Below are 25,320 nucleotides of genomic sequence, written 5' to 3' on the forward strand. Positions count from 1 at the left end.
CCCCAGACTGAAGGCTCTAACAAGTTCATGTTGGACACTAGGCGCTCTCTCCAATCAAATGGAAAGGGCTCAGACTTTGGGACAATTCCAACATTATTAATACATGTGTAAATATTGTATGTGTTTTGACAATTTCATTTTGAACTAAACATGTTCTTTTCTTTCTTTTTAAAGATTGAAGCTCTAAAATCTCTTTCTCAGTCACAATTAGTTGACTGGTTTCTAGCACACAGAGGCAAAGAACGCAAAGTGCTTAGTGTACACGTGAGTATTCATGACAAAAAGACAATTTTAAGGATGTGCTTAAACTGTGCTATTTTGGAAATCTTTTTTTAAAGTGTGAAGAATTTTAGATCTTAGAACAGGAGCAGTGAATTCCCTTTAAGCTATATTCCTTTCAGGGTTCTATGCTAGGAATAAACCATGTAAAAGCCAGCAATGTTTAAGTCCATTCTTATCTTTCTTTACCTCTTGGCATGCTGAAAGACACAAATCATGATTCTAACATGCTGAACTGTTGGGCTTTAGAATTTTGGCAAGGCCCTCTTGCCCCTCAGTATTTGTCCAACTTCCAAGTAAAATGGTTAAAGTGTGAATTAAACATAGCAAATCACTGCAGGTCATTTTTTGCTATTTAATGGGAGTCTGAGGTCCTAGTAGAAAAATTAAGACTATTCCGATGTTGAAAAATACATAATTGCTGGCAAATTTTGCAAAAAGGCTGACAACTCTCCTCACTTTGAAATTATAGGTGGTTGGATTTGGAATCCACGAAGGTGACCCAGAAACTTCCTCTCCCTCAAATATGCACAGCCTCTCATGCAACGACATACCTCAGCTAGAGTTCTTGGATGCTTCTTCTCTGACAGATACAACTTGTATCAAGGAGATCAAAGTGTATACGTCATCTCTGAATGTTCTGCCGTACCACAAGATATTAAAATAATGCATTTCAGACTGCCATAATGCGTAGTACAACTTTAACTACTGAATATTGGGGAAGTCTGCTTTACTACAGAGAATCCAGTCTACTTAAGTTTTTCTGGAAAATATGTAATTGAATACCCTTCATGCTCAACTGTGCAACAAGGCTGTATTTTCAGAGGCAGGTATATAGAGAGCTATGTTCTTGGTAAAATGTATGCAATATGGAAGGCGGGGGAAAGTGAGCAGACTGAAAAACTTGTGTAATGTAGTGGGTCTTTCTTCTTTGAATGATATTTTACTTGGAGATAATGGGGACAGGAAGAGAATGAGGAGGAGAACTGATAGATATGCAAGTGGACTTCTAAGTTCTCAATTAACTGTGTGCTATTTTAAGGGACAAAAGTGATAAATCAATTACTATCAGTGTGTTTTAGACTTCTTTACATCAATAATGTGCTTCTGTACAACAGTTCAGAGCAAGAACTCTGCTAGCCTCATGGAAAACACAAATGATAAAAAAAATACAAAGGCTTGTGCATGAGGTAGTTCAGGATGAGTACTCTCAAGATATTATGTGCAATAAATTAATGACTGAGATAATTTTGTGGAGGTTGTTCCAATATAACAGAATCGTTCTTGACATCCATTTTGAATCACTAATTTTTAAAGATTTAGAATTTGAAGAAACACTGGTAGATTGCTTCGCGAATGAAATAAAACAATGTTGAACTACAAAACATTAGAAGCGGTCTGGTAACGTTGAAAAGCTATATCCATTAATAATTTGGCCCAACTTAGTCTGCCGTCGGAATACAAATTTCAAAGCAGAGGTTGATCCAGCTGCATATGCACAGCTTGTATTAAATCTTTCTGCACGAGAGGTGGGGAGTAATCTGGGCAAACACATTATCCCTTGTGCAAATTGATTCTGATTTTCAGCAGACTTTTAAAAAACAACTTGCCACATCTTTATACCTGTTTCTCTTACCTTTCATACCTAAACACAACCAGAGTACAAGCTTGTGGTATACACACACTTTAGCATAGCTGTCTTAATTTTTGCAAGCAAAAGAAAGACTTACTCCCTCCCTTATTTGACAATGTCATAAAAAGAACTCATGCTTCCTTTTTTTTTGGGAACCAAATTGAGATATTTTAATGTGGCAGAAATTAGACCCGTAAAAAGGAACTCCCGATAAATGTAGAGTTAGCATCACAGCTTAATGTTGTACATGTCTGTGGAGGAAATGCTCACCTACATGGTATCCTCGATCATGTGATGATGATGCTTTGAGTTTGTTTTTTGGCTGGACTATTTCACGCTCTGAAAAATCACATTGTCTCATTACTGAACATCCTCAACCCGTTCGGAGCACTGTTTGAACTTAGCTATAATGCCATTTCAAAGCACTGTTGCCTTGAAAAGGATAGACTTTGAATAAAACAAAGCATACATTTGAAAATCTATTTTATGAAGCATTATATATGTACCAGCAAGAACCAAATGGTAATCTATAATTACACTTTAGTTTCTAAAAATACGAAAGTTATTTGAGGAACAATGTAATGCCAAAAGGTTTGATTTTCTTTTAAAATATGCTCATTGATAGATTATATTCTTGCATTTTTAACTGGCCAAAGAAATCTTTGTATTTACATGGAAATTAAGTGGCTTGGAATAAAGTTAAGCCATGTTGTATATATTATGTAGGGTGCTAGAATCATACATAGCTGGCATCAAATGCCACGCTGCACCTTTAATAGAGGTGGAGAGAACGTACACGACAGGGACTCAAGCCTAGGTTTTATTAATTCACCTAGAAGCGTTGGGGAGGTCATACAGGAAAGGCCAATATAAATTACTGCTACACAGTCAAGGCTCTTCCTGCATTAATTGTTCGCTGCATCAGAAAGTCCAGTATCCCTGAGATAAGGAACTGTAACTGGAGGAGGCAGGCTCTCCAAAAGAAGAGGACTTGGAAGTTATAATTCATGCCACTAAGCCAAGGAATGGCCCACTTAATATTTACTGGCAGCAAGTCGCTTGAGTAGAGGCTCATCGTAAACCCAGCATTCTCCATCTTCATGGAAAAGCTGTAAGAGAAGAATATGCATTTAGTTGTCTCAGTAGAAATAAGGGAGATCTGTAAAGAATCTACCAGTTGAACAAGAACAGCATGTACCCGTGTCTCCCATGGAATCTCTTTCTCCTTCCTGGCTCTGGCTTCAGCTCTTTGTCTTTCTTCCAGTCTGTGTTTAGCATCAGTAGCTGCATCAATGTCTCTTATCTTCAAATTGTATGTGACATCTTTCCATAGGCTAGGAAAAATACAGAAAGAAAACTGTTTAATATTGCACCTGATCTACAAGCTACAAAAACTAAATCCAACTACCGATTCATGGATTGAAAAAGGAACACTGTGATTGCCTTAAATAAGGGAATTTTTGGGGGGGGGGGGGGACGGACGGACTTGCCACCAGGTAGGAGAAGAGTAAGATCACTAAATGGCCAAATACATTCCCAAATCTTAACAACCCACTTCCATCACATATTTTTCTATCAATGTCATTTTTTTAAAAAGTTTAAGCCAATTAAAACATGCTGATTATTTTTCACGAAGGTTCTAAAGGAAAACTGTTAAGTTCTTACCAGCGGGATTCATATTCTTCTTGGTCTTCTAGTTTTCTTACTTTCTTCTTAATGATAGGCATTTTCTTGGTATCTATAAAGACTACATTCTCCTAAAGAAAAAAAGCCTCTATTACTAATTACATTGTTGTAGCTTACATTTGCTCATCACCTACATTTTGACTATATCCTGATATCATTCATAGTTGCTGTATTGGTACTAAGACAAACACAACGCAGTCTAGTCAGAATGGTGTGTAATCATGAAAGTAACATCATAGCAAGGAATGCCATTAGCAGCCATGTCTCAGCATTCATGACTGACATTAACCCCAAAGTATAATTAATGTGGTCTGCTCTCTTAAGAGGCCCTTGGCATTAAAGCCTTGATTTCAGAGCAAAGGAAGGGAAAGTTAATCCACCCTTTGTTTAGAGCAGTGGTTCTCAACTTGTGGGTCCCCAAATGTTTTGCCCTACAACTCCCAGAAATCCCAGCCAGTTTACCAGCTGTTAGGATTTTTGGGAGTTTAAGGTCAAAACATCTGGGGACCTACAGGTTGAGAACCACTGGTTAACATAAACATTTTGGGGTGTTGTGTGTTTTCCAGGCTGTATCTGGGATTGTCAGATGGCTTATGGGCAATGCCAGCCACAGATACAGGTGAAACGTCAGGAGAAAATGCTGCTAGAACATGGCCATACAGCTTGGAAACAACACTCCAGGGATTCTGGCTGTGAAAGCTTTTGACAATACAATGAACATTTTGTTTTACAGAGAAAAACAATACAACAACATACTACACAAAATAATAAAGTGTATTTACCCCCGTTGCATGTTTTGTATACATGACTCCATTCCATTCTCCTTCAACTGAGCAGAAGGCTTTCTTCTCATTGGGAGAACTAAAAGAAAAGATATATTCATTCTTACTTGATGCTTACAAAATACCATTAGAGTACCTTCAAATCAGCATAGCTTTATGCCAACTATTACTACAGTAGGACTCATATACCATAATCTTGATACAAGTATGATTTTTAAAGCCCATGTATATACTTACAAGACTTCTGCTGTAATTCTGTGCTTTTTCCCTCCATAGAAAGGCTTTGTGTGGAAGGTTATGCTAGCATTGTAGCCTGTCTTGGAGCAGTTAATGCTACATTCCCCTCCCAGTTCTATCCATGGCACTGTGAGAATAGATCTGTGGAGGTAACAGAAGAGACCTTTCAAGAACCCAAAATTGGAATGTGAACTGCTTACAAAATGAGTGAAAAATATAAAGTATCACTTGCCTCCCATAACCATTGGGAAACGTCAGAATATAGTGCTCATCATAATCTAGGCAAGATACACACCCTGTAATAGAGAACAGGTGTTACGATAATCCCTTTTTATACAGAAAAAAAACATAGAAGTCTTAATAAACAAATATAGTCACCTCAGAGATCTGAATTTTTTTAAAAAAATCAAAGATAGGATTTGTTGTCTTCTCACTTAAAAATAATGTAAGCAGGACTATAAAGCCCCCCTGCCTCTGATGCCCTGGCAACTGGTTAAACTAAAATTATATCATGTTTTAATAGCACCCAAAAAAGGTGACATTATTACACAATCAGACTGAAATAAGAAACCAGGAATGCCTGTACTATCGAACTCCAAATCTGGGTGCTAGGCTCTTATTTCATTAGCATTGGGGGGGGGGGGGGGGTGTTGAGAGTGGCAAGGTCCAAAGCAATAGTATTTATTCAATATTGTTGCTGCACAGCCAGCACAAAACACTCAGTTTTATCTTGGGAGGTGTTTGGCAAGAAATAATAGCCAATTATACATTGAAATAACTAAATACCTGGCAATACATAGCCATGTAAGTACAGATATCTCACTCTTTTAAATACTGGAGCCTGTCAATACTGCTCCATGCAAGTAGTGCAGGGCCAGAATCTTAAAATGAAAACTAAGATTCAAGGATTGTAGTCCACTGGTGGCCACTGCCCAAGATTACTACCAGCCTTCACAGAACTACTTTCTCTTGCCAATGAAAACAGAATTTCTCACTAAACAGCATATATACCAAGTGCTTTCCTTCTTTCTTTCCTCCCCTCATATTTTCCCCCCTTTCCTTTCTTCCATTCCTCCTTTTTATTTCTCCTTCTTTCTCCCTTCTCCTTTTCTCATCCTTTTATTTCTTCCTCCTTTCCACTCGTTTTTCTCCCTTCTCCAGTTCTGAAAGGCCTACCACAATGCTTTCGTTGCTATCTTTGTGATTTCCTTCCTTCCTTTCCCTCACACACGTCATCTTTTATTCCAATGACATCACAAAGGGCCACTTGACCTAGCAACAACCAATCCAGTGATATGGCATAAGGCCACTTCACCTAGTAACAGCCTTTGTAGTACAGACAAACTTTGACTTTCATATGTGTGTGTATGCATGTATACACACACAAACATACACATACTAGCATATACCTGGTGTTGCCTGGGTGTCAGAGGGGCCACTGCCCCCACTTCTTTCTCTTTCCCTTCCTTTATTCCATTTCCCTTTCCCATCCCTTATTTCCTCCTTTATTCCCCCCCGCAAAAGCCTCCCTTTCCTCCTCCTCTCATTTCTGTCTCTTTCCTCCCATTTCCCATCACTTTCCTTACCCAGTGACATCACAGAGGGCCAGTCCTTTACCTAGCAACAGCCTTTGTAATGCAGACAGACAAAGAGACATACTTTAAGAGAAAAAGAGAGACATGCTGACAGTGTGGAAACTGGTGAGCAGATAAGTTACACATTTGTGACAAACATACCTTGGCCTATATTATGAACACCAATAGACATTCCCAGGAATTTTGACTTGGTCCAGATGTGGGCATTGAATTGGATTTTCTTGTTGGGGCATTCTGCATAAAATGCTGAAACTAAAAAGAAAAAAAGACTGTTAAAACTATAAAACTCTAATTTCAGCATAAAGCACTTGTGGTATGTAAATGGTTATTTGCTTCTTAAGAAAGAAGTCTGTAGAGGAAGCCGGGCTGCACTTTTAAAAAACACTGGTGACCAAATATCAGTGACTGAAGGATTTTTTTTTTTAAAAAAAAATAACTATGCAGGGACATCAACTTACAACCTGAGGATGCCTGTCATAGATGTTGGCGAAATGTCAGGAGATAATGCTTCTGGAACATGGCCACATAGCCCAGAAAACTCAAAACAACCTGGCATGAACTTACTTGGAGGGTGATGGGAAACTTGCTCTGCTACAAAAGATACATTATCTTGGGCAACCCATGGAAGTGGTCCATCTGCAACTGATTCCTGAAATTAAAAAAAAAAGTTTTCCAGTTTCACATGATTCACAGCTTTTTTATACTATGTAGTTACCCTATGGCAGTGGTTCTCAACCTGTGCATCCCCAGATATTTTGGCCTTCAATTCCCAGAAATCATAACAGTTGGTAAACTGGCTGGGATTTCTGGGAGTTGTAGGCCAAAACACCTGGGACCCACAGGTCGAGAACCACTGGGTTAAACCCTTGTGCCAGCAGGACTGCTGACTGAAAGGTCAGCGGTTCGACATATTGACAGAATGATCCACAAGTAACATAAATTCACTTAGTGGGTTTTACTTACCGTATTATCTTCTTGATCCATGCCTGGCAACACCCAGTGACATCGGAAGATCTCTCCCAAGATGGGATTGTAAGGCTTTTTAGCAACAGACCCTTTCCTTCCTGCATGGAATGCTGAGAGGTACCACTTGACCACCTGAACCATTCGGTCCTTTGGGTCTTTTTGGTCACTAATGCTAGAGAAAACACAAGTAATTAACAACTATTCTTATTCTGAAACTAAAGCTGGATCTATACTGCCATATAATCCAGTTTCAGATTAACTGAACTGAAGTGGATTATATAGCAGTGTGGATTCATATAATCCAGTTTAATGAAGTTAAGCTGCATTCTAAAACTGGATTATATGGCAGTGTAGAGGCAGCCTAAATTGTCTACTGAAATAGAAACCACGCAAACTTGCCCTTGTTTAGATTCATGAAAGAGTACAGAAAGAAAGTAGACTCTCAGTTAACTAGAACTCAAAACAACTGGAACTCTCAAGCAATCAGCAAAAAATTTGAAGGAATACTTAAGTGAAACTTATCTTTCCATTCAAATATTGGTTTTATTTTAATTTTTATCTAAAGTAGTATTTCTTTAATTTCTTGCCATTTGCTTGAGCATATCAGTTGCCTGAGTTCTTGTCAACAGAGAATGTATGTAATACTTTAAACTGTAAAAAGCTGTTTTTGTAATGTAGTAAAACTGTGTTACGTTAAGTTACGCCCGTCTTCATTTGCGTTTAAATTGAAGTATTTATTAATATCAATACAGAATTCATGGTATGGTATAGTAAGAGCTATATATAGCAGGCATCCTCAAACTGTGGCCCTCCAGCTCTTTGGGCCTCCAACTCCCAGAAGCCCTAACAAGCTTATTCAATTGTCAGGAATTCTGGGAGTTGAAGGCCCAAATAGCTGGAGGGCCACAGTTTGAGGATGCCTGGGCTATAGCATTTATTAGGTCTATTTTTAATAGTAACTCTCAATGGCATCTATCAATCCCCACAGGTGCCGATTAACTGAGAGTTTATTATATCAAGTTTGCAAACACAGAAAAAAGTCAGCGTATAATAAAAAATCCTGAATACCTCACAAATAAATCTGGATGTGCAAAGAAATCAGCATACATTTCTAAGAGTGATCTTCTTTCCAAAATAAAAGTTGGAAGGACCACCTAAGGCAGAAAAAACACAGAACTTTAGCTGCTGCTTTTTGTTGGTTTCTTAAATAGAGATTGAACTAAGGAAGTCTTAAAGCAGTGATTAGCTTAACATGATTTGACATTTCTAAGGGGCAAGTACTAAAAATGTGGTGCATCTGCTCTACCCAGGGTACTTTCTATGTACAGACATTCTCTGACTTACAAATATTTGACTTACATACAACTCATAGTTAATAATGGGGATGAGACAACAGGAAGTGAGGCAAATCTACCTTTCGGAAGGAAAATTCACTCCTGAAAGAGTTATTGCGGGGAAAAGGTGTCTCAGTTGAAGCTTTATCACTAATCCTTGTTTCCACAACAAGCCAAAGTTTTCAAAATCAAATTATCACAGGGACAAAAAGTGAAGTGAAATCTTCTGAACAGGGGCACAGAGAGCAAAACAAACACCCAAGGCTAAGCAGGACCAGCCGTGATTGGTACTTGATTGGAGACCCCAACAAATACCAGGTGCTATAAGGAAGCTAAACAGGCAGTCTCAGAGTTACAAACATCTGGCTCACAAATGATTCAGTTAAGAACAGGGCTGAGAGAACAGGAAGAGAGACAGATCTTCCCCTCAGAAGGAAGAGAGACAGATTTTCCCCTCAGAAGGGAAATTCACTCCCAGAAGAGTTATCGGGGGAACAGGTGTCTCCACTAAAGCTTTATAACCAACCCTTGTTTCCACAACAAATTTTTCAAAATCCAATTTTCACAGGAACAGAAAGTAAAGTAAAATAATTTGATCAGGGACACAGCCAGCAAAACAACCACCACAGGGGTGTTAACCCTTACCAATGCTTTTTCTTAACTTGGGGACTGCCTGTAGTCACAATAAGAAATAATTTCAAACAATTCTCCTCTTTACTAAAGCAAGTTACTTTTTAATAACACTCTGGTCTTAACATGAGATAATATTGTCAGCCTTTTTTGTGGCAATGCCCTGATCTCTTTCCAAAAAAGGATAAACTAGTCCCATCCTACTTCGCTTTAAAAACTTGGTAAATCAATCCCTAACATATGAATGGTCACGAATTGAACCTAAAGTTGACCATATTGGCCTTATGAAAAAAAAATTAAAGACTTTTTATTCCGATAATCATATGTTCATTGTCTGTAAGAACTACCAGCATTTAATCTGCTGCTATTGTTTTATTGTTAACTGTTTTTACTTTATTGTTATTGTTTTTATTATTGTTTCAATATTCCATCTTCCATGAAGTTGACTGGAGTCTTACCTTTGTTAGATCCATTCCTAATCTAACTTGTGATAAAAGATGCATAATAACACTTTTATGTTCTTCCACTGACTCTCCTTCATTATCATCATCTCTATCATCAATAGGATCAAAAAGATCTGTAAATATAAATATTTTAAATATTTTAAATTATTAGCTGGCTTGAAAAATGAGCTTATAAAATGCAAAAAAAAAATCAGCATGCAAATTAATACTTGCATTTCTGTGTATCAATATCGTAATCAATATACCAAAAATTATACTGTAATGACTTTGTATTTGCAGAATTTGTAAATTTCCCTTACCAGCGTCATTTGTTCCATTAGACATGGAAGAATTGAGGGATTCTGCTGTGTCTGGCCGTTTCATACTATTTCCTGTGCTGCTGCGTGTTAGGATTGTCCCTGTCCCTGAAGGGCTATGAAAGGATACAAAATTCCTTTAGCTGAATACATTTTTGATTATTCTAAGCACAACAATCTTAAGAACTCTCACAAAAGTTTAACTGTCAAAATGCATACACACGTGCAAGACAGACAGGTAGAATACACACACATTTAAAGACCAAAGAAAACTTGCATTTGGTAATTTTACAAATATAAAATAGATTTAAAATATCAAAAAAAGTTAAGCAAAGAGAAGGCTACACGCAAAATGGAACTTTCCCGTGTGATAGACCTGTATGAAAATGTTGCCTTAAGCATTTCTGCCATAAATGACGATACATCTGGATTCAAATCCATATATAATACAACTGTCCTCAATTCTCAAAAGAACATATTATGTCTAATCTTTCTATCACTTACTCCAAACATCTCTTTGGAGATGAACTACTCTGATAGAATTCATCAGCATCGTAAAATTCATCTTCACTGCTGGAATAGGAGAAGTCTGGAACAGTATTTGGAGAAAGATTGACATGACTCGGAGAAGTTAAACTGCTGCTGGGTGCCGATTGTCCACTTCCTGTAAAGCAAAAAAAAAATTACATGTACAATTACAAAGAATTTGTGATTTATAAACACTACTAGGGTATCTACCTGGCAACGCCTGATGGTCAGAGGGGTCAGGTCATTGCCCCTCTGCTTTCATCTCTTCTACCTTTCCCTCTTTCCGTTCTCTTCCCTCCTTTTTCTTTCTTCCCCTTCCCTCCTTTCTCCTTTCCCTTTTTCTCCTTCCTTCCTTCCTTCCTTCCTTCCTTCCGTCCTCTCCCCTTTTTCCCATCTCCATCTCTGAAAAGGGCCTACCTCACAATGTCTTCATGTCACCATGGCTCTCTTTGTGGCTCTTTCCTTCCTTCCCCTCATATACGTGTCACCTTTTTTTCCATTGACATCACAGAGGTCCACTTTGCCTAGCAACACCCAATCCTTCACCTAGCAACAGCCAATCCAGTGACATCATAAATGGCTACTGGATTGTCACCTAGCAACAGCCTTTGTGGTACAGACAAACACACTTTTAAATAGTGTCTTAACATGCTAGTTCATCAAATTCAAGATGTCTATCCACTTAGAATCATACTTATACAATGTAGAGATCTGTAACTCATAACAGGCACCTGGATGTAATTGTGTCCATAATCCCAACATGAATCCATTTCAGGCACCACCAACAGAGAGTGGTACAAACCAATCACACTAATACAAAAATAGAAGTGATTACTTAAACAAATCAACCATCTCAGATGATACAAAATAAGCCCCCACCCTACCCAAATCTTTATTACCACCAGCCAATACAACATTCACTAGTGGTGGTGGACAATCTCACAAATTTATATGGAAGTGGCATCTATACCTGGCTTTATGCTATACCTGTACTATTTGGTGTTGGAGTCTGGTGATTTCCAAGTAACGTTACAGCAGGTCCAACAGCCAAAGAAGATGGTCGCTGTTCTGATTTGCAAAGCTGAGCTGGTTCTAAAAGACAGTAAATTAACAAATGAAACCAGAGAGACAAGAATCCAGAACCTGCATGATATCACATTTTCATCACAATCATGATTAGGAACGTTAAGTAGAATTAATTTAGTGAAGTTTATCAGATCTGATAAGAACCCAAACACATCTTGTAAAACATGTAATCCATTTGAAAATAAGAGGAAAGAATCCAATATATATTTTAACACATTTCGCACAGAGCTTTCAAATATGTGTGTTGTGACACGCTAGTGTGTAGATGCGTCTTTAAAAAATAACTAGAATCCTCAGAGTGTGTGAAATAAGCAATAAATCGTGTTTTGAAAAATATAAATAAAAAGTTTTCATGAAATAGGTTGTGTCACCATGCATTTCGTTATTACAATTTATGTATATGTCTGTGCTCTTTATAAAGGGTTGTTGTTGTTTTTTGTTTTTGTTTTTTGAAGGAGCCCCCGGTGGCGCAGTGGGTTAAAGCACTGAGCTGCTGAGCTTGTTGATCGAAAGGTCGCAGGTTCGATTCCGGGGAGTGACGTGAGCTTCCGCTGTCAGCCCTAGCTTCTGCCAACCTAGCAGTTCGAAAACATGCAAATGTGAGTAGATCAATAGGTACCGCTCCGGCGGGAAGGTAACAGCGCTCCATGCAGTCATGCCAGCCACATGACCTTGGAGGTGTCTACGGACAACGCTGGCTCTTCGGCTTAGAAATGGAGATGAGCACCACACCCCAGAGTCAGACATGACTGGACTTAATGTCAGGGGACTACCTTTACCTTTTTTTTTTAATTCAACCCCACACTGTTTAAATCTGCAGTCCTCAATGAGGAGAAGTTAGTTAGCTTAATATAAACTAAGGGCTTCCCTTCCCCCATGTCTCCTGAATTAACAGTTGGGAATGTATCTTTTTCTTCTCTCTTCCTGCTCTCATTCAGATTGGTTGTTTAAAATTGATACTTTTCTACTGTAAGCTTTTTGAATCTGACTTTTGCCTTCTTACACTTTAGTATGGAGCGTATGTGCTGTGTGCTTTGAGATCTCTCTCTACTTGTGCGTCAGGAGAGATGTAGTGATTGGTGCTTCTTCCCTCTCTTGAAATTTTAGAAAAGATTGATGTTAGAGTAGCTCAGACCCAGTTTTTACTATGAAGAAATGTAGTTAGCTGTTTATTATTGTAAATAAACTTTTTGTGATTTTTTAAAAGATTGGACTCTGCATGTTTGCCTCCTAAGCTCTGAATTCTTTATAGTCACATTACATGGCACTTCACACACTGCTTGCTAATGAGCTGATGCTCAGCTTTTATATCCTGTTGGATTTTTTTTGGATGCTCTGCTTTATTTTTTCCCCTAACAGTTTTAACCTTAGTAAAAATACTGTGAAATAACTGTGTCACAAAATGATGCATGTCTACAAAGTGTGTCACCAATATGAAATGTTTGGAAAGCTCTGCTTTATAGCACATTCAAAAAGTGTTAACAGGTCATTTTTCCCTCAAGAGAAGTCATTACAAAGAGCTAAGAACATAACAGATAACATAATACATGTCACAAGCCATGCAGTTCGTAACTACATGCCTTGAATACATGTATTCTTTATCTAAGTTACTAAAAGCAGTGGTCCATCGACTGGAAACATTTCTTGAGCAACTGAACACCAGTCTGGCAGGTTTCTGGGAAAAGGCCAATAACTGTAGCAAATGGATATAAATGTGGTACTGTTTTCCTGAATATTAAAAAAAATGCTGGTCCTCCACATCAGAAAGCTTGAAACAAGCAGTTGTCTACCTGCAACTGAACCTGTGGTTCTTAAAGTGGTCATCTGTGAACTTAGATGGGAATTCCTATATTTGTCCTGACCATTTTGGAAACATTTTTAGAACCAAAATTCTTTGGCTAAGGGCTCATTCCTTCTCCATACCACATATGCTCAAACCTTCTCAGTTTCATGTCTATCAAAACAGTCAGCAATCAAGGAATTTAAACACAGCAATAGAGGGGAGGTAGGTAAGTTGAGTGAGTCCATAGAAGATCATTCAAATGATCCGTTAGGGTAAGCAACCCAAACTTTTCTTCTTCATGGTTTCTGTGATTTACACATATGGGACATTAGAGCTATATACACTTGGAGAGAGGATGAGACTATGCTTGTAATGACTGAAACACAGACAAGCTAAAAGAAGTAGAATTTTTATGCCAAACATCAACTCTATAGTGCTTTACCAAAGTCAGCAGCTGAGCCCTAGTAACTGCTGGACAATTAAGACTATATACAGGAACGTCAACCAGGAACACAGATTAAATGAAAACAGATTGAGGGAGGCTCTGGCTTTCTGGCAATTTGTACACGAATGAGAGGATAGAATCATCCACTTTGAAATATGAGGCAAAAAGAAGCTTCACAACCTTGCCTATAAGTTCCATAGGAGACAAAAAGCCTAGAGAACGTTTTGAAGAGTTCTGCTCAATCAACATAGAAGATGAGGGCACGTCTGACATCTACCATGTGCAAAACATCTTTACAGGTTCAGTAAGAACACTGGAAGTGAGAGATTCTGAAAGAAATGAAACATGAAAGTGATCGTTTTCACACTCGAGAGAAGGTGACTATTGCTGTGGTCAAGACCATCAACCTTGGAAGTCCAGTGATTGATTTGGTGGAGGAGGAGTAGATGAAGCTGGGTTAGGGTCTTCAGAAAATGGAGAAATGTCTGAATGCCTGCCCCTCAAAACAGCTAAAAGAATTGCAGAAGAAAGAGATTGCTATGTGGTCTTTTCTCTTACAATCAATGCAGATGGATCAGCAAAAGGGGAGGAAGAGGAGGATCCAGAGCAGATTTGGTGGAAGCCAGTCAATCTTAAAAAACCAAGTTGGCCAGATAGTGAAGATGGGGCGGATGTAACAGAGATTTTGACTGATGGGCTCACAGGACTAGTAGGAAATCAAATCCATTAAATAACAGACATCTGCAGTGGTGGCTAGGCATAATAGACCCTGTACTCTATTGTAATATGAGTGGTAAATATCACAGCCAGGTGGAGGATGTTCCCAAACAGTCATTGGAAGATTGCTCCACTGGTGAAGGTGGGGGAGGAGGCTTCCAATGAAGGTGAGATGGTTCTTGCTGTACTAGGTGAGCGCTGATGAACTGCAAACTGGACCTGTGTGAGTTGATGGAGAAATGGCTAGGATGGAGAGATTGCGCTTTAACTGATGTGCAGGTAGAAGACTGACTGAGCAGCCCACCCTCTAAACATGAATCAATACATTGGACATTTGTTGGTTTCATCTCTGAAATACTTGTTTGGCTTTTTGAGAGTAGTGTAGACTTTGAACTAATCCTCTATGGATTTGCACAGGGCTAGGCTGAATCTGAAATAGGAATTACCAAAATTTGTTGATGAGTGAAGGATATTTTGCCAGTACTAGAGTGAAACACATGGTGAAGCCAATGGTACTGAAGTACACAAAGCAATACCTAAATAAGCTATGAAAAGATTTTGAACAGCAAAATCAGCCGTGTTTATAGGACTTCAGACCATATGCAACATGGAGGAAGGCAGAGGCCCCACAGAAGTGATCTAGCTCTCAAATTGTCTTTGTAGGCACAGATTCTCATGTGTGAGACACAGATACCATAAAGAAAGACTTTTTAAATACATAAGAGAAAATGTTATCTTTTTATGAAGTCAGACACTAGGTCTAAAGTAGAAAAATCTGTTACAAGTACTGAACATTAAAATTGCCTATTAGGTTTCAGAATATTGCTGTACCAGTAATTTCCATCCACTGTACCTGGAGATAAGACTGTCTGAGTAGGCATTGTGCTGATCACTGAAGATTCCAACAGAGTAGGCTGATATATTGCATCAACGGGATTAATAGTGCTCTGTGACATACAAACACACACACAAAAATTAAAATTGTTTTGAGAATTGTGTTTTACACAGGAACCTTCTTAATGAAACAGCTGAGTCTGGAAAGAAATGCAAAATGACAGAAATAAAATGAGTTTTCTAAGAATTAGTAATCTGTATTAAGTGGTAGCTATAGAGGCACTGAAACTAAATTTAACATTTTAATATGATTGAATATAAACATACATGCATCTCTAAAGAGCCCTTAATTCTTAATTTTTAATTCCATTGATGTGTGAGGAACACTACAACGTATTTTTTACTCTATTTTAAAAATAACTATCTAACGCTTCTTGAAATACAATTGAATAATTTGTAATTAAAATAATTTACCAAGAGCCTTGAAAAAAAGAAAATATAAATATATCCTGACAGAAATAGAAGATATTTTAGTCTATTCATTTGAGGCGCTACAGATTGGGGGAATGCAACTTTTGTTGGACTTTGTTTTATCTTACAGAAAGACCCTCATATCCTTGTATCCCATATCCTTGTATTCCATATTACTTATTCACTGTTCACACAGCAGTATTGAGTGGTGTGGGCAAGAAAAAATGCCCATGCCGCTAATTCCATGACATGGACCACAGCTGTTGTGTACAAAGTCACATATTTGGGGGTTGTACAACAGTGCTGCTGCTAACTCCCTCCTGAGGACTGAAGCTGTCATACAATATACTCACTCCCCCCTAAAGCCAAGGCTGTTGTGTAAATGTGCACACAGAATATGTGCTTTATCAGCAGGGGGAAGGAGAGGAAATTTAGCTACTCTTCCTTCCTCAGGGCAGTAGGCGAACAAGGAGAAATAGTGAATGCTATATTTTCACTCCATTATATTCTATATAATGGAACTTCAGCATTCATGGATTCAGGTATCTGTGCGGGCTTCTGGAACCAAACCCCAATTGATATCAAGTACCAAATCACTGTAATTTGCAGAATATGCTATCAGAGAAATAAATCAAGATAAAATCAAGATAGGCACTTGGTAAGTTAAACACTTGACAAAATGGACCAAATCCAAAATAAAACATTTAAATATAACTATCGTACAAAAATCACATTATCGAAGAAGGAAATAACATAGAAAAATAGAAGATTAGATACAGATATGCTAACAACAATACAGCAACAGCAAAATTAAAATAAGCTAATAATGGGAAGGGAAAGGGAGCATGTCTATTTCTGGACAAAGTGTCAGCAAGAACACTTGGTTTTCTAAGCACATTTAAAAATATTTGATGAAAGCACAGTAGTGAAAAGCATGAGAGATAAATAGACAGCATGCGAGTTCTTTAGCAACAGATACTCTGAACATTGTTCAGCATCACTTCATTTATGGACAAGGCAGTAAAGACAGTTGTAGCACAAGTATATTCATCTGGAGAAGTCACTCAACAGTAAACTTTACTACTATATATTACATTAAAATTATTATCATTTATAAATAAGGCAAGAACAAGCTGATAATGATTCACTGCCAGTGAAGAAAATTAATTAGAATGTGTTGTTTGGATTATGAAGAAATGATGTCTGAACTTGATGAGAAATACTCTCAGAACGGGAGTGGAAAAATACAGTCATGGACCATTTGACTGTATTTTGCTTTGAATACGATTTTCCTGCTTCTTGGCAGGCGGTTGGACTGGATGGCCTACAAGGTCTCTTCCAACTCTATGATTTTATATGAAAACTCCATAACCTATGTGATTTGCTAATGCACCTGAAATCCTCCCTGCCAATATTTTAGAAAATGACCAAAATTTAGAAAACTGAAAGCAAATGTTGCAGTTTTAACTGCACTGCCTGCTCAGAAACTTCAGCTTCTCATTACGAGTTTGAAGCTGAAACTTCAAACTCGTGAACAATAGTGACAAGGTGTCACATCTGCTTTGCAGGGACAGCTGGGTGTGATAATGATGAAGATCAGGGGCTCCGTTTTGCAAATCACAGGGGCAGGCCACAGGGGCAAAAGTTGGTCTCTATCCACTGTGCAAAATGTATAATTAACTAATTTCTGTTTTTTATCTATAGCTTCCAAACAAGTAGAATTAATCTATCTCTCATTTTGCCATTTCTTCTTCTTAGTCCCGTACACAAATAATTTGATGCCCAAGACAATAAATTACATAGAAAGAAAAATGTCTCCATTTTTTCCTTTGCCAGTCTTTTTTTTCTTATGATTTCTGTTTTGATGCCCAAATGTCAACATTTATGCCTCTTTAGTATGCTGGGGTAGCTGGCAAAGTGGGCTTATCTAGCCTTAGCTTTTATCTGTTTGCCTGTTCATATATACCCAGTATGGGATTCTGGAGTCAGCTGCTCTTTACTTTCATGTTGTATAGAAATGCACACAGCTGTAGTAGGATCAGCTCGAGCCAAAACCCATTCACACCCACCTTGAGTTTACAGCACTGTTTGTAGCAGCCATGCTACTGCAGTCAAACACCAGAGGTCTGTGTTTGTCTAGCCTTCCTTTACCATCCATCAGGTGCAATAAAAAAATCTGCTGTATGTGACATTGAGCAATATGATATTTAACAAGATTCCTTACCAAATTTAGGTTTACTTATGAGATTGTTGGACACTACTGTTGCTCTTTCCATCTATCAGAGATGAGAAAAACTTGCATACCATGGCAATCATTAGCAGTTTCAATACACCGATGTTTTGGATTCTCTTTAGCCCAGCAATCTTGAATTTGACTCCCATGAAGTGTGTTCCTCAACTTTTGTTGGAGGTTTTTTATTTTTTTCAATTATTTAAAATACTTCTATTTACCACTGACATTAAATAGGTTCAAATGGAAACCCTGTAGTCAGATAAATAGGCCGTAATAACCATCAAAGGCTCAAGTAGACTGATGATGGAAACACAAGCCATATATCAGAAGAGTGGATGTGGGTGTGATAATGATGAAGATCAGGGGGCTCCGTTTTGCGAATCACATGATCTCGCTAATCAGTGTCATTAAGACAGAATAAACAGATCCAAGAGCTGTGATATTCTTCTGGCGAAAATTTGCAATGTCATCTCCACCATGTTAATGACTATATTGAGTGATAGTAATATCACTGTTTTAGGAAATGTCTTCAGAGTAAATAAGCTTTGATTTGTCTATTATTAGAAAGCACAAGATTCATGAAGAGAGAACTGTATTTGAATCTACAAGTAAGTCATTTTGCATAGGGGCAAAATCTCTTCTTGAAGAGACAACAAAGCATGAGGGGAATTAATCAGATCATCAAATTCTATCAGGTAAACATCATACCCAATTTAAAAGATCTAATGACCAGTTGTGATGGTTTCTCAAATGTATTAACAGCGTTTCCAACTATTTCCAAAACAGAACCCAGGAAATTTTCCAATCCAAGCTGTGGACTATGATACGAACAAAATTATGATTGGAATGCAGAAATTTCTGCCTAGTGAAATAATGACTGGTCAAGCAAGTGTCTAAACAATACAAACTACTTTATTTTATAGTTAACATGGGTCTATCTGTGGCACATACCTGATCCCTTGCACATTGTGGCACAAACTGCCCAAGAATGAGACATGGATGTTAGTTATTGGGTAGCAACCCCAATTATCTTATATACCCTATACTGAGGTTCCTGAGTTAGCTTCGGCGTTGTCATGGAAGTGGTTGAACAACAACCAATCTTTATCATTCAAGTTTGCCACCTACAGGTTAAATAACTGCAAGGTACTTTAAGCACTGCTGCTCCCAATACAAAAAAATTCAGCTGGCCCAAAATGTAGCAGCAAGGCTTCTACTGTGAACTGTCTGTTTAGATTATATTGCACTAATCCTCATTAGTTATCAGTTTGTTTCCACAGTTAGTTCAATAAAAGCTATCCTTTATAAAACTATTAAATAAAACATTTATTCAAAAAGCTTTATTTAATCACCATTTTAATAAGTGCCTACTGGGCTATCGTAGCAGCAATATATTCAATATTTCTGCTAGTGCTATACAACAATAAAGGTGATATTTAAAACATATTGCAAACCATGGTTTAATGTTGCATGTAGAAGCAGACAGGTATCTAGATAAACTACAGTTTTGCACTTTCTGACACAAAAGCAAGCTGCAAGTCTGAAGCGGAAGCATCTCATTTCTTCAGCTAATGCATAAAGGAAGAGGTAGTGGTGGGGTATGGCTGCTTGTGTAACTAACACTATCGTGTGTGTTTTTTTTTTTTTAATGTATGTATGAATATCTGAGAGCTCCCTTCCATCTAGGGTTCACAATCTAATTGCATAATTTTGTATGTGTGCACACTACTGCAAAAACATGTAGCCTCAGCTGTAAAAGACAAGCCCAAACATGTTTTCAATGGAAAGCTTGTTAATAGAACACTACTGTTATGAAGACTCATTTCAGAATCAACAGTCAGACTATAAAAACGAAATCATAAAGTATACTGTCTTCCAGACATTAAAACTTTCATGCTAATAGTTATGCATGATGTAGAAAACAGCTCAACTCCTAATGAACTGCAAGAAGGAGGAAATTCGATTATGTTTATTCTTCACCCAAAGGTTCAAGAAATCAGCATCCTAGAGCTTGGATGGGGACTACGTGGCCTTTCAGAAGTTGTTTGTTTGTAACTCTCACCATTGGCTGTTCTAGGTAGTGCTAAAATTTCACAAAGCATATCTGGAATTGATGAGATGGTGTTTGGTAGTTGGCAGGAGCTCAGTACTGGAAACTCATAATGTACGTTGAAATAGAGGTCAAAGTGTGATCAATTATGTTAGCTACAGAGTATTCTAATAGTAAAGATTCACTGTTCCAAGTCCATTATGATTGCTTGACAAACTACGAATCTTTGTTGTTCCCAGGACCCAAGGTGATATTTCAAAATATTTATGCTAATGGATGTAACACTATGTATCCACTCTTAATATTCTCTTAAACAGAGGAAACCAATAATTGTATTGAATTTCTGCTTACAGATGGAAATGGAAGCAATCTTTTCTTTCAAGTAATACATAAAAAATAGCTTTAAAAAGGAACTAGCAGTTCCAAAATCTCCTTATTTATAGGGGAAACAGTTATGAATTTTATTGTGTACTCCCTAATGTTTCAGATATTGCTTTATGTAAGAATGGTACTTTGACAAGAAATCTCATTAAAGTAGACCTGTAGTCTCCCTAATACTTTTGCAGTAGTCTATCTGATGAGCTCGCTCATGATTTTGAGAAGTTTACATTTATTTTCCAAGTTCTTGAGGTGAACAAAAAACCGGCTGAAAAAGACAAGATTATGTGTGTGTATGTGTGTGAGAGCCTTCAAATTGTTTGATTACTTGTGGTAGTGCCATGAATTTCATGGGGTTTTCTTGGGCAAGGAATAATGAGGGGTGGTTTTGCCAGTTCCTTCCTCTGAAATACAGGCAATCTCCAAGTTATGAACAAGATAGATTTGTTCTTAGGTTGAATTTGTATGTAAGTCAGAACAGGCACATTTTAAAGTTCAGATGATTTCATCTTACTTTCTGTTCCTGTGATAACTTCATATATAGCAACCTATGTGGTGTTTGTTTTTCTGTCTGTGCCCCTGTTCAGATGATTTCATCTTACTTTGTTACTGTGATAATTGGATTGTGAAAATTTGATGTGGAAACAAGGATTGGCGATAAAACTCTTTCAAGAGTGAATTTCTCTTCCAAATGGTAGATGTCTCTCACTTCCTGCTGTCTCACCCCCATTCTTAACTATGAGTCATTTGTAAGATGGATGTTTGTAATTTGAGGACTGCCTGTATAGCCTTATAGCACCTGGTATTTGTTGGGGGTCTCCAATCAAGTGCCAATCAGGGCTCGCCCTGCTTAGCCTTGATCACATAGGTTCCAGTGCCTTAATTAAATCTTTGACTGTGTCAGAAGGTGAATTAGTGCCAAAAAATATTGTCTCCTCTTTTAACTAAAATGTCAATAACCGTTTCTGTTGCATATAAGGCTGGAAAATGGCAATCAGAAAATGTATCCTGAAAATACTGCAATAACTTGGCCAGTGCCCAAATCTGATAGTAACCATCCATATTAGTGGCTTTAAACCTGCTTTATTAATAAACAGCAAACGAATACAAGAGGAAAATGGAATTCAATATGCTTGATTGTGGTGGTAAAATCAATTTCAGAAGCTCAAAGAAAGTGATAGCATACTGAAAGAGACAGTAGAAGGCATGACCAGGAAAGAAAGAAATGTCAAAAATGAGGAGAAGCTCAAGTCTCAGTGTTCACATGACTGCAGCTCTAATGTTCTGCATAGAGGAGAGATAAAAGATTAAACTTACTATAAGTCCATCAGCGTGCTTCTCCTCATTACTTTGGTCCTTAAGGAAAAATGTTACAAATATTAACACATCAATGTGCTATCAAAGTCATTAATGCCTCTACATGAGAATGACATGTTGCTCTTCAGAAAGGTTTGCTACAATCTGAGAAGTGAGATAGACTCGTAGACTCGGGGGGGGGGGGGGGCATTTGAAACATTCTTTGAACATCATTTCCAAAAAATTTGCTGTTAGTGGAGCACTATTAAGATCCAAACATAAATATAGGAAGACCCTTTCTGGCAAATGGTACAGCAGTGAAGAGGCATAATATATCTACTAGTTATCTACTAGTGCGCTCTCTCTCTCTCTCTCTCTCTCTCTATATATATATAAGTTCCTTCAATAAGATTCTTTGACATATTCCCCTACGTGGTGAAAAACAATCACCATGAAAATATCTACTACAAAGATACATGCAATTTTAAAGGCACCAATATATTCAGGGGTTTCTTTTGCAATGACTAACTATATACTTCAGTTACAAAATATCTTATTTTACAACAAAATTTTAAAAAACTCATCCACTTTTTTTCTTAGCACATGTGTTACATTCTGTAACACAGTTTTTGTTCCTGGGTTATAAATGCCATTTCCTAATTGGTTCTATCATTTAAAACATTTTGCTATAGCTTTTCAATGAATACCTCAAAGAGTCTCAGCCAATTCAACATAGTTTGTGGCAGCAACAAAAATGAAGCTTTTGGAGTACAACAACTACTTTCAAAGTAAGTATCACACAATTAAACAGGAAATAACATTTTCAAACCAGGAACAGAAAAAAAATCAAATTTTGTGACATAGTGTTATATGTGTAAATAAGAGATCAGTAGGCAAAATCCTACTAAATCTAAATGCCTACTCCAATCAGCAATACTCAAAAGCAAAAAATTGATGAGCTATCCCTTAGACATCCAAACTTCCTGAGGATTACACAATAACTATCAATTTAGTGATAGTTAATGAAAAAAATCTGAACAAATGTAAACCAAAAAATGTAAACCAAAGTACAAGAGTGTTTTTAAAAGTATTGTAAGCTATATTTTACAGAGTGCACAATTATTTAAAGAATACAGCCACAGGGGTTGGTGTCAGAACCTCACACAGAGAACTATAAACATGAATATTCAACTTCCTTTTAATTAAATTGCATGGGCAGCAGTGGAGACAGCAGCAGCAAGCTTCGAATGCCAGGCACACTACTAGGTGTGCCATCTTTGCACTGCTCCACCTCTGGAGAGCACACGAGCAACACAGTTCTTTTGCTTGCAACAAGAGATCCATGAAATAGCAGGAATCTAAGCATAGTACTTGGAGTGTGCACAGATTTGCATAGATTTTTGAACCCCAAAGCTGCCCACACTTGTGCATTCCACTGAATTCTTCTCTCTAATAAGCAACAAAGACAATTCTACAGAAAGTTGTGAGGAACTGAGAAATGGCAGGAGGTGCAAATTGGCACCATTTTGTTTTATTCCCATCATTTCATATGTCTCTTGCTGTGAACCAAAGCACTGAATGGCGATAGGAGAGCCTGAAGAATGTGCACTTAGTGGCTGTGGTTTTCCATCACTTCTAATGCTGCCCATTTCATTAATCAGGACTTATAGGAGAGATATCCATTTTGAATCTGCAGTGATTGGAATGTGTAGATTGTGAGTCTGTGCATATGACAGGCCCACAGTATTCATCTGTGTTATCCTCAAGACAGAAGTTCCAAACAACCATTATTAATAATAAACATTGAATGTCATTGGTATTTGTGATGTCTCTCACAATTAGTCCACTGAATGAAAGAAATATACTTCCTAAATATCCTAAAGGCATCAGATCCCATTTGACCTTGATACTGAGACAGGCGTGGCTAGTAGTTGCATGGATCAGACATGATTAGTACAGCTTGAGCATCCCTTATCTGGAATTCGAAAATTCCCAATACCCCTATATACTCATATTAAGTCTAGAATTTTTTTGTTTCATGCACAAAATACTGTGCATAAATTTGTATTCAGATTATGTATTTAAAGTACAGGGTTAGTCAAAATGCATAGGCCAATAAGCCATTCAATTGAATGGCTTATTGGCCTACCCATTTTGACTAACCCTGTATATAAGTATCATTGATTAATTTTTTGTTTAGAGTTGGGTCTCATCTCCAATATCTCATTGTGTATGTATATGCAATTACAGGTATTCCCAAACCCCCCAAAACATTTCCAATCCCAATCATTATCCTAAGGATAAGGGATGTGTTGGCTTTGTCCTTCTTAGACATGATGAAGCAGCAGTAGAAAACCTCTCAATACATCTGAAAGAGCGGAACAGGCTTGGCAGCACCTTTTCGCAGGAGGGACATTACCTCCTCTTTGAATGTGAGGGAGATGTAGTACAATATACTGTGACAGAAATTCAATAATTCTATTGCACACCGTCTTCTGGGATCCACTTGTCTGTGATGATGAAGGTACAGCCATGATAAAAGCATCCGAACCTGTCTTTGAATCACCATTCAAAGTAAATGAGATGCTTACTGGGTAACATTAGTGACTTAGTAACTCAAACCCACAATTTGGCTTGGTCCAGGGACTTCTTCCTAAATTGCTGTTCATATCAACTGGGACAAGATAATTTCACTGCAAAGCTTGAAGATGAAACAGAAGAAATTTACTGGCGTGTAGGACCAGGGCTGTAGTGGTGTATACTTCTGCTTACAGATGTTGTAAAAGTATTGCTGATGGATCTACAAACCAATTTTTTATGCATTTAAAGTTGATGTCCGTGTGGGTGACCAACATCATCAAAGGGCAAATCTTTCACCATAGACTTGGCACTACTGGAGACGTATTTTACTGGACACCATCAACAATAATTGAATTGTGTTTTGGATGCTGCATAAATCAATCAATTCCTGAACCATGACCTTATACATGCAACTTATTTGGCAGGATGGAGCAAGAATAATGCATAACCTGAAATAACCTGAAATAGAAGTTGTGGTCAACTGCTAGATGTCCTTACAAACAGGGTCTTCTGTTTATAAATCTACCTGTTTCACTTAAAAGACCCAAAGCTCTGGCCATTCTTAACATTTATTCAGTGAAGGCCTGAATATGGGAGAAGGTGAATCAGTTTCTGCCACAACAGTTGCAAGGGATTTGACCTGTGCCAAAAGCCAATCTCTGTACTCAAGATAATGTCCCATGAAAGTCAAACAGGAGGCACAGAAGATCCAGACGCCTGGTCTGTAGGTCATACTACTGAAACAATAGCTACAGGTATTGAAATCGACAAGCCAGATGGAGTGCCTTACCAAATCAGAGATCTAATGAATACCAAATCAGAGATCTAATGAATACTGAATACTGCCATACAGATGTAGTAGTACTGGTGAGTGCATCTGGGTCCCTTTGCCTAGAGAGGTAGCTGCCTGCCATGCAGTATTGCAAAATAGAAAGGAGGTGGTATCAATGTTCCCCATTCCCATTAAATGTTGATGGTCCTATGGATGTTCCAAGTGAAGTAGGAACATAGTTGAAC

The 25,320-nt window shown here is 37.8% G+C and overlaps 2 protein-coding genes across 6 annotated transcripts in view; one reads left to right on the forward strand and one right to left on the reverse strand.

Moving 5' to 3' along the window:
* The window catches only part of NRDC (nardilysin convertase), a 44,816-nt gene extending 43,152 nt beyond the window's left edge, over nucleotides 1-1,664 (forward strand). Inside the window, 2 exon segments of the mRNA XM_060773492.2 lie at nucleotides 175-264; nucleotides 752-1,664. Coding sequence (XP_060629475.2) covers nucleotides 175-264; nucleotides 752-946 — 285 coding nt within the window. The 3' untranslated portion in view covers nucleotides 947-1,664.
* Nucleotides 1,665-2,719: 1,055 nt separating this feature from the next.
* Nucleotides 2,720-25,320, reverse strand: part of OSBPL9 (oxysterol binding protein like 9) — a 70,986-nt gene continuing 48,385 nt past the window's right edge. For 4 of the 5 annotated variants that reach the window (XM_060773493.2, XM_067467885.1, XM_060773496.2 and 1 more), the window contains 16 exons: nucleotides 21,745-21,783; nucleotides 15,315-15,408; nucleotides 11,418-11,522; nucleotides 10,407-10,566; nucleotides 9,906-10,018; nucleotides 9,601-9,719; nucleotides 8,247-8,332; nucleotides 7,176-7,350; nucleotides 6,777-6,861; nucleotides 6,354-6,464; nucleotides 4,850-4,913; nucleotides 4,618-4,758; nucleotides 4,381-4,459; nucleotides 3,578-3,669; nucleotides 3,111-3,246; nucleotides 2,720-3,021 (listed from right to left, as the gene is read on the reverse strand). In XM_060773493.2, the coding sequence (XP_060629476.1) occupies nucleotides 2,947-3,021; nucleotides 3,111-3,246; nucleotides 3,578-3,669; nucleotides 4,381-4,459; nucleotides 4,618-4,758; nucleotides 4,850-4,913; nucleotides 6,354-6,464; nucleotides 6,777-6,861; nucleotides 7,176-7,350; nucleotides 8,247-8,332; nucleotides 9,601-9,719; nucleotides 9,906-10,018; nucleotides 10,407-10,566; nucleotides 11,418-11,522; nucleotides 15,315-15,408; nucleotides 21,745-21,783 (1,674 nt within the window). In that variant the 3' untranslated portion in view covers nucleotides 2,720-2,946. The remainder of the gene's footprint in view (nucleotides 3,022-3,110; nucleotides 3,247-3,577; nucleotides 3,670-4,380; nucleotides 4,460-4,617; nucleotides 4,759-4,849; nucleotides 4,914-6,353; nucleotides 6,465-6,776; nucleotides 6,862-7,175; nucleotides 7,351-8,246; nucleotides 8,333-9,600; nucleotides 9,720-9,905; nucleotides 10,019-10,406; nucleotides 10,567-11,417; nucleotides 11,523-15,314; nucleotides 15,409-21,744; nucleotides 21,784-25,320) is intronic. The other variant, XM_060773494.2, reaches the window with a different exon arrangement.

The sequence above is a fragment of the Anolis sagrei genome, chromosome 4 (assembly GCF_037176765.1).
Source record: "Anolis sagrei isolate rAnoSag1 chromosome 4, rAnoSag1.mat, whole genome shotgun sequence".
In the NCBI taxonomy this organism is placed as follows: Eukaryota; Metazoa; Chordata; class Lepidosauria; order Squamata; family Dactyloidae; genus Anolis; species Anolis sagrei.